This window comes from Schistocerca cancellata, chromosome 1 (assembly GCF_023864275.1).
Source record: "Schistocerca cancellata isolate TAMUIC-IGC-003103 chromosome 1, iqSchCanc2.1, whole genome shotgun sequence".
NCBI lineage: Eukaryota > Metazoa > Arthropoda > Insecta > Orthoptera > Acrididae > Schistocerca > Schistocerca cancellata.
In genome coordinates this window covers 877,201,325-877,219,282 of record NC_064626.1, presented here as the reverse complement: position 1 = coordinate 877,219,282, position 17,958 = coordinate 877,201,325, and the positions used below count along the sequence as shown (strand labels likewise).

General features: G+C 44.0%; 1 protein-coding gene across 1 annotated transcript in view; it reads right to left on the bottom strand.

The window, feature by feature from the left end:
* Positions 1-350: 350 nt before the first annotated feature.
* Positions 351-17,958, bottom strand: part of LOC126110556 (uncharacterized) — a 75,871-nt gene continuing 58,263 nt past the window's right edge. The window contains exons 4-5 of the mRNA XM_049915000.1: positions 14,362-14,800; positions 351-792 (exon numbers count right to left, since the gene is read on the bottom strand). Of these exons, the coding sequence (XP_049770957.1) occupies positions 351-792; positions 14,362-14,800 (881 nt within the window). The remainder of the gene's footprint in view (positions 793-14,361; positions 14,801-17,958) is intronic.

Genomic DNA, 17,958 nt, shown 5'->3' with positions numbered 1-17,958 from the left:
TGGAGTCTCGAGACAACATACTGAACTGGTTTATCAGTAGCAGAAGAGCTGATTTTCACCAATTTATAATTTTTTCTGAGACATTCTGTCTGATCGATTAATGCTCACTGAGGTCCACATGGAACTGTTATGCAATACTAAAGCTCTGAGAACATTTTTTTGGGAATTGCTGTCGAACAGCTGGTCAAGTCAGATGATGAGTGTCACTCTATAGCATGCAACCATCTCTCGTGCTGTCCCCTGACATGCGTTCTTAACGTCAGTCCCCAGAACATTGCAAATGCGCCACGAGCTAAAGCCGTCTGCGCCTGCACCAAGATTCGCAGGCCCCCACGCGGGTGGCCAGCTGCCTACTTCACGAACAAGTCCTTGAGAGCGGAGCAGATGGACGTGTCGCAGGCCGCAGGCTCGTCCTCGTCCTTGGCTCCCTCTTTGGCTGGTGGCCTGTCCCCCGTAGCCGCCGCCGCCCCCGCCTCCGGCTGTTTGTCGCTGCCGCCCCCGCCGCCCCCAGCGCCGTTGGAGGAGCCGCGCTGCTGCGCCAGGAAGGCCTCTATGGCGCCACCGAGCAACTGCGCGTCCACCACGGAGCCGCTGCGGCCGTCCCAGACCACCTGCCGCTCCGGCTCGGGCAGCGCGGCCACTGCCACCCCCGCCGCCCCCGAGCTCGAGGCCGTCGCCGCCCCCGTTCCGCCGGCCAACGTCGTAGCTGGGGGCGGCGCTGTTGTGCTGGCTGCTGCCGCGGTGTGGCTGGTCTCAGCCGCCAGCGTCGAGTCTGCACGTTTCGGCTGGTGTCTGCAAACGAGATCAATGATAAAAACAGCAAATGGAGGAACCATGGAGGCGATCTCATTGTTATTGTAGTTGTGGTCTTCTGTCCTGAGACTGGTTTGATGCAGCTCTCCATGCTATTCTATCCTGTGCGAACTTCATTTCCCAGTGCCTACTGCAGCCTACATCCCTCTGAATCTGCTTAGTGTATTCATCTCTTGGTCTCCCTCTACGATTTTTACCCTCCACGCTGCCCTCCAGTACTAAATTGATGATCCCTTGATGCCTCAGAACATATCCTACCAACTGATCCCTTCTTCTAGTCAAGTTGTGCCACAAACTCCTATTCTCCCCAATTCTTTACAATAACTCATCATTAGTTATGTGATCTACCCATGAGAGGTGGCATGAACCACTTCTCAGATTTCTCTGAGTAATTCGATCTTCCTCTCTAATTGCATGCGGTGAAAAGTCGCTATTCCTTCACATGCAGACTTCCCACGCAGCGTCTCTCGTCACCCGGGTGGTCCGGTGACAGGCGGGCTCTGCTGATCTTGAAAGGGTTAAGCCGACGGGTGTGAGGGAGTCGAGTGAATGCTTTCCAGACGCCGACATTGTCATAAGAGCGGCGGCAACACGCCGAAAGGAGCCAGAAGGAGCGGCTGGGCTAGAGATTCTGTTACTTCACAGAAACTTAGTGAAAACCGTTTCTCGCGGGCTACCAGCAAAGTGTGGGAATGACTTGTGTTCCCAGGCAGTCTTGGCGGGCAAATTCCCGCGTTTTCTGCAAAGTCGTAACTGTGATTGGCTTGCTCAGGGCATCGCTCCATGACGTAGCAAAATCGGCGCAGAAATTGGCGCCAAGTATCTCCATTGGTGGAATGGTAGTGCTTCGGCAATAGAGTGGAATTGTCCGCCGGTTTTCGAGTTGCTGATTGGATAGTAACTGTCGTGGGGGCGGGAATGTTCTGTGTTCGGCTTGTACGGGTGCTCTTGAGAGAGTCGGCTCTCGCCTTTCTGTCAGAGTAGGTTACAACACTGAACTCTCGCTGCTCTGGACAGCCTGCCTTCCGTTGGCTGTCTAATATACTTTTATTTAATTGTAACTGTTTGACGAAGTTGCTGAAGTTTCGACTTCAACGTAACTTTCCAAGTACAGTTGGCAATTGGGCGTTCTGCGTACAAGCGGCCTATGTTGTCTGTCTTGAGCAGTTTTGGCTAATGTTGACTGTATTGGAGTTACTGTGTGACTTCGCTTGTTAAAATCAATCACTGTACCGTCAGTGATTGTGTGGCGAGCCTTCTTCGTCTCCCTCAGAGGTGCACTTGTATTGCTAGGAAATCTTTAGTCTGGAACAACCAGACCAGGATAATGTCTTTCGGGCTATACTCGCGACATTATCATCACCACGACGGGAAATCGAAGCAACCAGCCATCGCCTCCGGTACGCCAGATCATGTCCAGCTTGGTAATGTACGTCCGCAGCACCGGCAAAGCAGGCAATTTTGCTAGGTGATAATCAGAGCTCAGCAGAGCGCTCCTGATCGTCTTTTCTAACTTTGTTCTGTCTTGGGTGTTCATTGTCTGAGTTCTCACTACTGTAGCAGAAATTAATGTTGGGTTGGCTGTGTGTTTCTCTTAAGATCTGAGTTGCAAGGAATTGGCTCCACATACCACTTCGTCATAAATGTCACAATCTGGTTTAGGGACAACTTCATCTTCGCAGCATTTATTTGAGTATCCAATTTGAGCCAATTTGATGTATTGTAAATGTTTCATGTGTTTTGTTTATTATTTTGAGTTTAGTCATAATAAATCATATTGTTATTTTGGACAGAACTTTCATTCTGTTAATCGATAGAGCAACCCTATCATTTCTCACTACGTTAATGAAACTTTCCTTTATTTAACTTATTTATCAAATTAAATTATTGCAGGTGCCAAACTCTTTTCTACTTCACTTGCAGGGTCGATTACAGTCAGTTCGCGTTTCTTTTTAATCCATGTGCAACAGCAAAGTCGGAGTTAGAATAGGGGGGGGGGGGGGCGCTTAGAGCATCATTTACATATGAAGATTCTAGAAGAATTTAGTGTTAAATACACTGCTAGCCCCGGCACCTCACACCCATCTAATCTTCAGCATTCTTCTGCAGAATCACATTTCGAAAGCTTCTATTCTCTTCTTGTCCAAACTATCTATCGTCCATGTTTCACTTCCATACATGGCCACACTCCATACAAATACTTTCAGAAACGACTTCCTGACACTTAAATCTATACTCGATGTTAGCAAATTTCTCGTCTTCAGAAACGCTTTCCTTGCCATTGCCAGTCTACTTTTTATATCCTCCGACCATCATCAGTTATTTTGCTCCCCAAATAGCAGAACTCCTTTAGTACGTTAAGTGTCTCATTTCCTAATCTAATTCCCTCAGCATCACCCGACTTAATTCGACTACATTCCTCGCTTTGCTTTTGTTGATGTTCATCTTATATCCTCCTTTCAAGACACTGTCCATTCCGCTCCATTGCTCTTCCAAGTCCTTTGCTGTCTCTGACAGAATTACAATGTCATCGGCGAACCTCAAAGTTTTTATTTCTTCTCCATGGATTTTAATACCTACTCCGAATTTTTTGTTTTGTTTCCTCTATTGCTTGCTCTATATACAGATTGAATAGCATCGGGGAGAGGCTACAACCCTTTCTCTCTCCCTTCCCAACAACTGTCTCCCTTTCATGTCCCTCGACTCTTATAACTGCCATCTTTAGAGATGAATGGAAAAGCTGGTAGAAGTCGACCTCGGGGAAGATCAGTTTGGATTTCGTAGAAATGTTGGAACACGTGAGGCAATACTGACCCTACGACTTATCTTAGAAGAAAGATTAAAGAAAGGCAAACGTACGTGTCTAGCATTTGTAGACTTAGACAAAGCTTTTGACAATTTTGACTGGAATACTCTCTTTCAAATTCTGAAGGTGGCAGGGGTAAAATACAGGGAGCGAAAGGCGATCTCATCACAAGCTGAAATTTGCAGCAAGATTCAAGCGGCCTCTCTTTAATTACACAAAACCTAAAGGACACGTCTGGTGGTCCATATACAGCGTGAAGTCGAACTGCACCCATAAATTTCACTTGAAACTTCCGGCCTAACAGACTGTGGTTGATGTGTAGAACTTTCTCTGATTGCTGGAGAGGTCTTCAGAGGTAACGTGGCGAATTGCAACGATAACTCTAGGTAGCTTAGAGAATATGGGCAGTGTAGAGAGCATCACAGTTCATCACGTGACGTCGGCTGCGAGATTATCTCTGGTAGTTACAACATTCTCGATTGAAAGTAATGGATTGTCATTCTGACGATACAACGTTGACATCCAAATTTTATCCAATTTAACAATTTCCTTTTTGCTGTTACACTTATTAAGCTATTTATAAATCTCAATACCTCTCTGTGCATGCGATATTTTAGACATGGTGCTATTCTCACTGAATTTTATTCTACGCTCAACCTCTTTGTACACATGTTCGGCTACGTTCGATTTATCACCGTGTCCCAGGCAGTAATTCCTCTTGCGTTCGGGACCAACGAGGAACAACGGCCGCACAAGGAGGAAGTTTTCCTTTCGTTCATTAGTAAGATTACAGTTCGCATTGGGAAAATATTGAGTAGGTACGGTGTGGAAGCTATCTTCAGAGCCATTAGGAAGGTAAAAAGAATTTTTGAATATCGGCAGAAGATATACGACACCCTCTGGATACAATGGGTATATATGAAATCCCTTGTAGTTCTGGACTGATTTATACTGGTACCACCAAAAGAAGAGTTAACACCCATCTGGTTGAACACAAGAGGAATTTCCATCTGGAACATACGGATAAATCGGCCTTAGCGGAACACTTTTATCAAGAGAGTGGTTACAAAATAAAATTTAGTGAGTGAGCGTCATATCGAAAACATTTTATTTCGTGCGCTCATGTACAGAAAGGTTATTGAGAGTTATATATACCTTAATAATTTTAATGGAAACGAGGAAGGCGTTAAATTAGATAAAATTGGGATGTCAATGTTGAGCCGTAAGAATGACGATCGATTACCTTTAAACGAGGATTTTGGCTTTACCAGAGGTAACCTCATAGCCGACGTCACTTGATGGACTGTGGCGTCCACTACACTGCCCACACATGCGGCGTTCCTTCGAATTCTCGTTGCAGTTCGCCGCTTTACGTTTCAGGATGTTCGAAAGGAAAAGTTCGGAGAAAGTTTTGTACATCGACTACGGCCTACTAGCCGGGAAGTTTCAAGCGAATTCAGTACTGGCCGTGAAAGCGTACATTGTATATGATGCACCTACAGCTTTTCTTACATTGTTCAGGGATGTTTACTGTATGTTTTGGTGTAAGAAACCCATGGTCTCTGGAGGATCATTACAGGGCAACTGAATTTCGTTTCATTTCTTATCCCCATTTTATTTATTTAATAGCTTTTTTAGCCTGATCAGATTAGAGCTGTAAGGTCCTGTCTTACATCTTGCCAAGAACAACACATAACGAAGATACTGCGAAACATTCACAATAATAAAAATGAGAATAATAGCAGACACTATCAATAAGTTTTATGTACAATGTATGTCCGCCCCAGTAGCTGAGTGGTCAGCGTGACGGATTGCCGTCCTCTGGGCCCGGGTTCGATTCCCGGCTGGGTCGGAGATTTTCTCCGCTCAGGGACTGGGTGTTGTGTTGTGTTCACCATCATTTCATCCCCATCCGGCGTGCAGGTCGCCCAATGTGGCGCCGAATGTAATAAGACCTGCGCCAAGGCGGCCGGACCTGCCCCGCGAGGGGCCTCCCGGCCAATGACGCCAAACGCTCATTTCCATTTCCATTTCCATGTACAATGTATGTTCCTTCAGACATGCATGGATGCCTGAAGAAGAGACATTTGTGTCGATCAACAGCTGTGGATATCATCTGTATTAGACATGGAAATCATACCTGTTAGTGACACATGAAAATTTGTGCTGTCCCGGGACTCGAACCTGAATTTCCCACTTATCACGAGCGGTCGCCGTAAGCATATCACCTATCCGTGCACGCTTCCAGAACCGATCCAAATCTCCGTACGTCATGTGTCACCAAAGATGTCCATACCTAACACAGAAATATTTGCAACTGCGAAGAAATTTCGTTACTTCTACTACTGCTACTACTACTACTACTAATAATAATAATACAGGCCATTAAGAATGGTGTAAGTTAGTTCAACAAATTTGAAGTCGTATCTGTTGTTATCAGTTGCGGAATCAGTAGACAGAAGTGAAGATTGAGAGGACAGTTACAGTGGCTGTTACGAGAAACCAGACTTTGAATAGAAAACTCTGCTAACGTAGAGTATGATAGTCTCTATACTTATCGCCATGATAGTTGTTCTTAGACAGGAATGATATGGTCGAAGCAGTGTAAGTCACAAATGTAACATAGACAAGAATTCATCGTCAGTTCCAGCTGGCATGAGCTTTTGTACAAAATTCCTTGGAGAACAGCATCACCATAATCAAGAATGGGAAAATATCTGTACAACAGTGCAAAGATCGTCGATATGCTGTGTGTCCCGTTCTGAAACAAACTTGTTCCATTCGTTATCAGTACATGCTACTGGCCGCGGTATCCCAGGACCGGACCACCTCCACGGCATTGCGTAGCGAGGCCTCACCTGTCGCCAGCAGTCACGCTGCTGCTACAGATCTTTCTGCTCCTGATGTGATATCCTTGATGTACTCAGAGTAGAGTCCAAGAGAAAAATCTCACTTAATAACCTACACAAACTTAAAACAAGCTAACCATGATCATCATGTCCTACAAAAGGATTGCTCTCATGTTTTATGGCATGATACAAGCTATGATCCAACATTAGACGGTAAATTCCGGGAATTAAGTCGCAGACTTATTGCGTCGTACGACAAACATGCTACCAAACGATACTCAAAAGTGCAGAGAACTCCTACGCCACGATTGACTACAGAACCACAAACATGATGCAAAATCGTGATTATGACGTAGAGGATCTAAGCCAAATCCAACTCCTAACTACCTCTATGATGCATACGGGAAGCTGCGAAACAAATCGTAGCAAAACGTTCGCAATGCCAAAATCAGTGATGCTCCCTATGTTTGTAAGCAGCGTGCCAAATCCTGAACTGTGGAAAACACTGCACAGCTTCGGCATAGAAAAGGTAAATACCTACTGATGTTACTCAAGGCTCTGCTGACGAATTAAACTATCTTTACTCAACAGCAGTCAAGTTGTGTTAAATTATTAACCACAAGATAACACTTTTCAACAGCCCTTTCTTCTTAAAACATTTTTCTATACACGCAATTGTTTGAGGGGATTCCAATGTAGATTTTCTGAAAGAGTCTGATGGAAAGACATTACCTGGTCTTTTCAATTTGAGATCAGTTACTGATTTTCCTACTCGTGTGGTACTGGAAAGCAGCACACTGGCAGATAATATTTTTATAGACCAAGGTAAATTTAATCAAATAAAAACTTTTCCTGTTAAGATTGGTCTATCTGATTATATCACAAAGCTTCATACAGTAATACAAAACAGTCCTCCAAAAGGTGCATAAAACAAACGATTTAATAATTGCAAATTTCAGGGAAAGCTTGCAACAGTTAAGACAGGGACGAGGTATACAGGGAACCTGACGCTAATTTAAACTTTAACTTATTTCATGATACCTTCGTCAGTATATTTCAAAACACTTTCCCTAAGAAAACAGTGAAACATAATTATAAGAAACCATCTAAAAAGGCGTGATAAATCATTTTTATCTTACAAAGGATAAAAATACTTTGTAAACAGAAAAAGGGAAATATATCTTTCAGCTAGAAGGAGTAATGATCCAGAAGGAGTGAAACATTATAAAAACTACTCCAACGTACTAAGAAAATATATTAAAAAGTCCAGAAGTATGTGCATTATATCTGAGATTAGCACATCTGATAATAAAATTAAAACAATTTGGAATATTGTTGAAAGGGAAACAGGGCAGCTTAGGGCATAGGAACACTGTATTTCTACCAGGCTCAATGAGAAGTTTGATAACAAAAAGTCAGAAGTAGAAAATATTTTTAATAATAATTTTTTTAAGTGTTGTAGAGAAAATAAGATCCTGCTATTCATTATAAAATGCAAGGCTGTATATGGAAGAAGCAATACTTATGCAATTTAATAAAACTGAAATTCAGCCTACCCCGCCGCGCGGAATGGCCGCGCGGTTTGAGGCGCCATCCGTGGATTGCGCGGGTTGTCCCGCCGGAGGTTCGAGTCCTCCCTTGGGCGTGGGTGTGTGTGTTGTTCTTAGGATAAGTTAGTTTAAGTAGTGTGAAAGTCTAGGGACAGATGACCTAAGCAGTTTGGTCCCTTAGGAATTCACACACATTTGAACATTTTTTCAACCTACCTCTCCTACTGAAATTAGGAAAATAATAAATTCACTGAAAAGCTCGCATGGAATTGATGGCATTTCCAACAGAATATAAAAGGTTGTTCCCAAAATATAAGCAAGATTCTCAGCCACGTATGTAATAGCTCACTGAAACAGGGCATTTTTCCAGATGGACTGAAATACGCTGTTGTTAAACTGCTGCATAAAAAAGGGGTTAGGTTTGATGATAAGAACTACTAACTAATCCCGTTTCTGACAGATTTATCCAAAATACTTGAAAAAACAATGTATTCAAGAGTAGCTTCACATATTTGTGAAAATGAAGTACTAACAAATGTCAGTTTGGTTTTCAGAAAGGATTTTCAACAGATGATGCTTTATATACTTTCGCTGATCAAATATTCAATGCTCTGAATAACCGAACATCACCCATTGGGATATTTCGTGATTTCTCAAAGGCTTTTGACTGTGTGAATCATGAAATTCTTCTAGATAAGCTTAAGTATTGTGATATGAGTGGGACTGTGCACAAATGGTTTAATTCATATTTAACTGGAAGAATGCAGTAGGTTGAAATTAACAGCATAGATAATCTACAAAAATCAGCAGAGATATCAAGAATGGCGTCTCACAGGGTTAAGTCTTTGGTCTCTTACTCTTCTTAATATATATTAATGATGTTCCACTCTATATTCATGAAGATACAAAGCTAGTTCATTTTGCTGATGATACAAGTATAGTAATCATACCCAATAAACAAGAATAAGCTGAGGAAATTGTAAATAATGTCTTTCAGAAAATTATTAAGTGGTTCTCTGCAAATGGAGTCTCACAGCTCAGTATATACAATTCCGCACAGAAACTGACGCAACGCAATTGGTAAATATAGACTTTTAAGCTTCATCTCCCAGTACCTACTGCATCCTACATCCTGAATCTGCTTAGTGTATTCATCTCTTGGTCTCCCTCTACGATTTTTACCCTCCAAGCTGCCCTCCAGTACTACATTGATGATCCCTTGATGCCTCAGAACATGTCCTACCAACCGATCCCTTCTTCTAGTCAAGTTGTGCCACAAATTCCTCTTTTCCTCGGTTCTACTCAGTACCTCCTAATTAGTTACGTGATCTATCCATCTAATCTTCAGCATTCTTCTGTAGCACCACATTTCGAAAGCTTCTCTTCTTGTCTAAACTATTTGTCGTCCATGTTTCACTTCCATAATGGCTACACTCCGTACAAATACTTTCAGGAAAGACTTATTGACACTTAAATCTATACTCGACGTTAACAAATTTCTCTTCTTCCGAAACCCTTTCCTTGCTATTGCCAATCTACATTTTATATCCTCTCTACTTCGACCATCATCAGTTATTTCGCTCACCAAACTGTGGTCTCGCGCTTGCGTTCTCTCTTCCCGAGCACGGGGTCCCGGGTTCGATTCCCGGCGGGGTCAGGAATTTTCACCTGCCTGGATATGACTGGGTGTTTGTGTTGTCCTCATCACTTCATCATTATTCATGGAAGTGGCAAAATTGGACTGAACAAAGGTTGGAAAATTGTACGGGCGCTGATAACCACGTAGTTGAGCGCCCCACAAACTACTTTAAGTATCTCATTTCCTAAACTAGTTCTCTCAGCATCACCTGATTTAAATGGACTACACTCCATTATTCTCGTTTTGCTTTTGTTGGTGTTCATCTTATATCTTCCTTTCAAGACACTGTCCATTCCGTTCAGTGCTCTTCCAGGTCCTCTGCTGTCTCTGGCAGAATTACAATGTCTTCGCCAAACCGCAAAGTCTTAATTTCTTCTCCATGGATTTTAATTCCTACTCCAAATTTTTCTTTTCTTTGCTATACTGCTTGCTCATTATACACATTGAATAGCATCGGGGATAGGCTACAACCCTGTCTCACTCCCTTCTCAACCATTGCTTCTCTTTCGTGCCCGTCGACTTTTATAACTGCCATCTGGTTTCTGTACAAATTTTAAAATTAGCCTTTCGCTGCCTGTATTTATCCCTGCCACCTTCAGACTTTGAAAGAGAGTATTCCAGTTAACATTGTCAAAAGCTTTCTCTAAGTCTACAAATGCTTAGCCTATCTTCTAAGATAAGTCGTAGGGTCAGTATTGCCTAGCGTGTTCCAACATTTCTACGGAATCCAAACTGATCTTCCTCGAGGTCGACTTCTACCAGTTTTTCGATTCGTCTGTAAGGAATTCGTGGTAGTATTTTGCAACCGTGACTTATTAAACGGCCGACCGGTGTGGCCGAGCGGTTCTAGGCGCTTCAGTCTGGAACCGCGTGACCGCTACGGTCGCAGGTTCGAATCCTGCCTCGGATATGGATGTGTGTGTTTGTCCTTAAGATAATTTAGCTTAAGTAGTGTGTAAGCTTAAGGACTGATGACCTTAGCAATTAAGTCTCAGAATATTTCACACACAGTTGAACATTTTTTTATGGATGTGTGTGATGTCTTTAGGTTAGTTAGGTTTAAGTAGTTCTAAGTTCTAGGGGGCTGATGACCTCAGATGTTAAGTCCCATAGTGCTCAGAGCCATTTCAACCATTTTTGAACTTATTAAACTGGTAGTTCGGTAATTTTCACAACTTTCAGCACCTGCTTTCTTTGAGATTGGAATTATTATATTCTTCTTAAAGTCTGAGCGTAAATTTCACCTGTCTCATACATATTGCTCACCAGATGGAAAACGTTTGTCATGGCTGGCTCTCCCAAGGCTATCAGTAGTTCTAATGGAATGTTGTCTACTTCCAGGGCCTTGTATCGACTTAGGTCTTTCAGTGCTCTGCCATATGCTTCACTCTGTATCATGTCTCCCATTTCATCTTCATCTATGTCGTATTTCATTTTCGTAATACTGCTCTCAGTACATCGCCCTTGTATAGACACGCAAGTCGCCTAATGTAGCGTCAGCTGAATGGGACCTCCGGGCCGACAATGCCATACGATCATTTGATTTCATTTCAGCCTCTCTCTGTACTCCTTCCACATTTCTGCTCAAAAAAATGGCTCTGAGCACTATGGGACTCAACTGCTGTGGTCATAAGTCCCCTAGAACTTAGAACTACTTAAACCTAACTAACCTAAGGACAGCACACAACACCCAGCCATCACGAGGCAGAGAAAATCCCTGACCCCGCCGGGAATCGAACCCGGGAACCCGGGCGTGGGAAGCGAGAACGCTACCGCACGACCACGAGATGCGGGCACATTTCTGCTATCTCTTATTTGTTTATGACTGGTTTTCCATCTGAGCTCTTGATATTCACACAGGTGGTTGTCGTTTCTCCAAGAGTCTCTTTAATTTTCTTGTACGCAGTATCTATCTTACCCCTAGTGATTTATGCTTCTACATCCTTACATTTGACCTCTAGCCATCCCTGCTTGGCCATATTGCACTTCCTGTTAATCTCATTTCTGAGACATTTGTACTCATTTTTGCCTGCTTCATTTACTGCATTTATATACTTTCTCCTTTCATCAGTTAAACTCACTATCTCTTCTGTTACCCAAGGATTTCTACTATCCCTCGTCTTTTTACCTATTTGATCCTGTGTGGCCTTCACTATTTCATTTCTCAAAGCTACCCATTCTTCTTCTACTATATTTCTTTCCTCTGTTCTTGTAAATCGTTTCCTAATCCACTCTCTGAAAATCTCTATAACCTCTGGTTCTTTCAGTTTATTGAAGTCCTATCTCCTTAAATTCCTACCTTTTTCCAGTTTGTTTAGTTTTAATCTACAATTCATAACCAATAAATTGAGATCAGAGTCAACATCTTCCCCTGGAAATGTCTTACAAGTTAAAATCTACTTTCTAAATTTCTGTCTTACCGTTATATAGCCTATCTGAAATCTTGTAGTGTCTCCAGGCCTCTTCCACGTATACAACCTTCTTTCATGATTCTTAAACCAAGTGCTCGCTATGATTAAGTTATGCTCTGTGCAAAATTCTAGCAGATGGCTTAGTCTTTCATTCCTTGCCCCCAGTCCATATTCACCGACTACTTTTTCAAAAAATGGCTCTAAGCACTATGGGACTTAACATCTGAGGTCGTCAGTCCTCTAGACTTAGAAGTACTTAAACCTAAGTAACCTAAGGGCATCACACACATCTATGCCCGAGGCAGGATTCGATCCTGCGACCGTAGCAGCAGCGCGGTTCCGGACGGAAGCGCCTAGAACAGCTCGGCCACAGCGGCCGGCACTACATTATCTTCTCTTCCTTTTCCTACAGTCGAATTCCAGGCCCCCATGAATATTAAATTTTTGTCTCGCTTAACTATTTGAATAATTTCTTATATCTCTTCATACATTTTTCAATCTTTTCATCATCTGCGGAGATAGTTAGCATATAAACTTGTACCACTCTGGTAGACGCGGGCTTCGTGTCTATCTTGGCTACAATAATGCTTTCACAATGCTCGTCGTAGTAGCTTGTCCGCGTTACTACTTTTTTAATCATTATTAAGCCTACTCCTGCATTACCCGTATTTGATTTTGTATTTATAACACTGTATTCACCTGACCAAAAGTCTTGTTCCTCCTGCCACCCAACTTCTCTAATTCCCACTATATCTAACTTCAACCTATCCATTTCCCTTTTTAAATTTTTTAACCTACTTGCCCGATTAAGGGATCTGACATTCCACGCTCCGATCCGTAGAACGCCAGTTTTGTTTCTACCGATAACGACGTCCTCCTGAGTAGTCCCCACCCGGAGACCCGAATGGGGGGCTGTTTTACTTCCGGAATATTTTAGCCAAGAGGACGCCATCATCATTAAACCATACAGTAGAGCAGAAAGCTCTCGGAAAAAATTACAGCTGTAGTTTCCCTTTGGTTTCAGTCCTTCGCAGTACCAGCACAGCAAGACCATTTTGTTTTCACTTAAAACTTCCGAGCTGATAGGCTGTGGTCGAAGTATAAAACTCTCCCCTGACGTTTCGTCTCCGACTGAGGCAGACATCCTCGGAGGTACAGCGGCGAACTGCGAGGAAGCGCTGATTATGTAGGCAGTACAGAGGCCGCCACTGTCGGTCAAGTGGGGTCGGCTATGAGATTGTCTCTGGTAATGCCAACATTCTCGATTGAAAGTAATCGATCGTCACCCTTGCGGTGCAACGCTGACATCCAAATTTTATCCAGTTTAACACCTTTGTCTTTCCTCACAATAAAGGATGACAGCCAAAACCAGTTGCAGGATAAAATTTATTAAAATTCTTGACCAAGGTTTCGGTATATATAAATATACCTTCATCAGAAGTAAAACTACTAAAATTACATCATGTAATGGAGAATAATAAAAACAGTTATGCCAAAGGCGTCGTCAGTAATTAAAACCTCATCTCCTGTTAACATTATTACGATGTTTATCAATCTCGATAGCCTCTCTATACATGCATGCATAATAATGCGACGTTTTTGATATGACGCTCGTCTCGCTGAATTTTATTTCATGATCACCTTCCTGGTAAACATGTTCCGCTACGGCCGACGTATAGAGAGGCTATCGAGATTGATAAACACCGTAATAATTTTAACAGGAAAGACGAAGGTGTTAAACTGGATAAAATTTGGATGTCAGCATTGCACCGCAAGCGTGACGATCGATTACTTTCAATCGAGAATGTTGGCATTACCAGAGACAGTCTCATAGCCGACGCCACGTGATCGACAGTAGCGGCCTCTGTACTGCCTATATAATCAGCGCTTCCTCGAGTTCTCTTCGCAGTTCGCCGCTGTACCTCCGAGGATGTCTCCCGCAGTCGGAGACGAAACGTCAGGGGAGAGTTTTATACTTCGACCACGACCTATCAGCCCGGAAGTTTTAAGTGAAGACAATACCGGCCGTGAAAGCTTACATTGTACGATCAAGGCCATTTTCGTTTATGTCACAAGGCCAGATCAGTCAATCATCCAGATTGTTGCCACTGCAACTACTGAAAAGGCTGCTGCCCCTCTTTGTCTGGCCTCTCAACAGATACCCCTCCGTTGTGGTTGCACCTACAGTAAGGCTATATGTATCGTTGGGGCATGGGAGACCCCCACCAACGGCAAGTTCCACGGGGGTTTCCCCCTGTATACGTGGTGAATGCAGAGAGGTAAGGCTACTTGCCTCTTGACGAACCAGCTGGCGGGCCCGGAGCCCTTGCCGGCCTGCTGCTGCTGCGGCTGCTGCTGGGAGCCCCTGCCGGGCAGCAGCATGGACACGTCGAAGCTGTTGGAGCGCAGGCTCTTGAGGCGGCTGCGCTTGTGCTCGGCCACGCTGGACGCCTTCTGCTGCAGGCCGAGCCGCGGCGGCACGGGCGGCGGCTGCTGCTGCTGCTGCTGCTGCTGGCGGCGGCGGCGGCGCGCCTCCTCGCGCTCCTCCTCCTCCTCCTCGTCCGCCTTGCGGTTGATCTCCTGGGCCGACGACGCCAGCGACGACAGGATCGAGATGAGGTCTGTGTTAGTGCAGACGATGCCCGAGCCGGAGCCTGCTCCGCCGCCGGACGACGTGGACGGCTGCGCGCCGATCACCGGCGGCAGCTCCGAGGCGCGGCGCCGCGCACCGCCTGCGAGACCAACCGCCGGTGCTGGGTTACATTCCGCTCACAGCCGTACCAGTAACGTTACTGACATTGTCAGTAAGCAGACGGCGGTCTTAATGCAATTTTTTAATAATTGTTTTTAAATGGTTGAGGACCAATTGGATGAAATCAGTGTGGGTTTAGGCCTCTTAGAGGTTGTCAGGACCAGATCTTTAGCTTACGGCAAATAATGGAGAAGTGTTATGAGTGGAACAGGGAATTGTATCTATGCTTTATAGATCTAGAAAAGGTATATGACCGTGTTCCTAGGAGGAAGTTATTGTCTGTTCTACAAGATTATGGAATAGGAGGCAAACTTTTGCAAGCAATTAAAGGTCTTTACATGGATAGTCAGGCAGCAGTTAGAGTTGACGGTAAATTGAGTTCATGGTTCAGAGTAGTGTCAGGGGTAAGGCAAGGCTGCAACCTGTCTCCACTGTTGTTCATATTATTTATGGATTATATGTTGAAAACAATAGACTGGCTGGGTGAGATTAAGATATGTGAACACAAAATAAGCAGTCTTGCATATGCGGATGACTTAGTTGTGATGGCAGATTCGATTGAAAGTTTGCAAAGTAATATTTCAGAGCTAGATCAGAAATGTAAGGACTATGGTATGAAGATTAGCATGTCCAAAACGAAAGTAATGTCAGTGGGAAAGAAATATAAACGGATTGAGTGCCAAATAGGAGGAACAAAGTTAGAACAGGTGGACGGTTTCAAGTACTTAGGATGCATATTCTCACAGGATGGCAACATAGTGAAAGAACTGGAAGGGAGGTGTAGCAAAGCTAATGCAGTGAGCGCTCAGCTACGATCTACTCTCTTCTGCAAGAAGGAAGTCAGTACCAAGACTAAGTTATCTGTGCACCGTCCAATCTTTCGACCAACTTTGTTGTATGGGAGCGAAAGCTGGGTGGATTCAGGTTACCTTATCAACAAGGTTGCGGTTACGGATATGAAAGTAGCTAGGATGATTGCAGGTACTAGTAGATGGGAACAATGGCAGGAGGGTGTCCACAATGAGGAAATCAAAGAAAAACTGGGAATGAACTCTATAGATGTAGCAGTCAGGGCGAACAGGCTTAGATGGTGGGGTCATGTTACACGCATGAGAGAAGCAAGGTTACCCAAGAGACTCATGGATTCAGCAGTAGAGGGTAGGAGGAGTCGGGGCAGACCGAGGAGAAGGTACCTGGATTCGGTTAAGAATGATTTTGAAGTAATAGGTTTAACATCAGAAGAGGCACCAATGTTAGCACTGAATAGGGGATCATGGAGGAACTGTATAAGGGGGGCTATGCTCCAGACTGAACGCTGAAAGGCATAATCAGTCTTAAATGATGATGATGATGTTTTTAAATGTAAAATGTGCCTTAATGTCTGGGCAGCGGCCTTGCCGCAGTGGATACACCGGTTCCCGTGAGATCACCGAAGTTAAGCGCTGTCGTGCGTGGTCGGCACTTGGGTGGTTGACCATCCAGGCCGCCATGCGCTGTTGCCATTTTTCGGGGTGCACTCAGCCTCGTGATTCCAATTCAGGAGCTACTCGACCGAATAGTAGCGGCTTCGATCAAGAATACCATCACAATGGCCGGGAGAGCGGTGTGCTGACCACACGCCCCTCCTATCCGCATCCTCCACGGAGGATGATACGGCGGTCGGATGGTCCCGGTAGGCCACTCGTGGCCTGAAGACGGAGTACAAACTCATAGTTCAGGAGATATGACGTTATAAACATTGAGATACCTGAGAAACAAACTTTTGCTTGAAATGGGGCGCTGTAAATCTTCAGCATCTGACATGACGTTTTGAATATATCACTTCTGCCCTACTACCTCTATTTCCAAAACACTTTGCAGACAGTATCTATTATTTTTATGGGCTGGAGCGCCTTTATTTGCAGCCACTGACAATACCAACATAACCAGCGGGAGAGCGGTGTGCTGACCCCACAGCCTTCCTATCCGCATCCTCAACTGAGGATGACACGGGATGGTCCCGGATGGTCCCGGTAAGCCACTCGTGGCCTGAAGACGGAGTGAGTACCCTAACGTCTAGATCGCAATTTTCTTCTTATACGAGGTGCGACAATAAAGTAATTAGGCTGATTTTGTTTGCAAGATGTGGCAACCCTGCAGGCTTGTGTAGGCACAATATCTTTGATCTCGGTCTATAAGCTGCTTCTAGTCCAAGCGGCACATCGATGCAACTCCTGTCATGAGTTGCCCCGTAATAGGTTAACACATGTTTGCGCATAATATTGCGCAACGGTATGCCATTTCTTTTTGCTTTAAATTGGGTGAAAACGAGACGACAACTTACCGAAAGCTTCAGATGGCTTTTGGAGAGAAGGTTGTGTCAAGAGCTCAAGTTTTTCGTTGGCATAAAATGTTTAGTGAAGGCAGAACAAATGTTGAAGATGAAGACCGCAGTGATCCACCATCGACCTCACGGACCTTCTTTGATTCCAAGGGAATCGTTCATAAAGAGTGGGTGCCTCCTGGACAAACAGTTAACCAATATTACTACAAAGAAATTTTAGAAAGACTTCATAAAAGAGTTCTTCGTGTCCGTGCCAACATTTCTGATGATTGGATTCTGCATCACGATAGTGCTCCATCCCATCCTGCCCTGTCAGTACACCAATTTTTAACCTCAAAACAAATTTCAGTACTACCACAGCCACCTTATTCACCATATATCGCTCTGTGCGACTTTTTTCTATTTCCAAGAGTCAATACGGCGTTCAAGGCACACCATTTTCAAACAACACAAGATGTCCAAAAAGCTGTGACGGCAGTCTTGGAGGATATTACAGAAGATGAGTTCCAGAAATGTTACCATCAATGGCACAAGCGCTGGAAAAAGTGTGTGCAATCAGAAGGGAACTACTTTGAAGGAGACAACACTAAACTCGACTAAAACGGTAAGCAAATTTTTTTTTCACATCAGTCTCATTACTTTATTGTCGCACCTCGTACAATTAAACCACGATAAACAGTTACGGTTGGTTTCTACAACCGTCTTGAGACCGTCCAAACCGTAAAAAGGGGTGAATATGCAGAAAAAGCTATCGTCAGCTGTAGTCATGCTATTACGTGCATTTCATTGGATACTTCATTGTGAGTGAGGCAGGT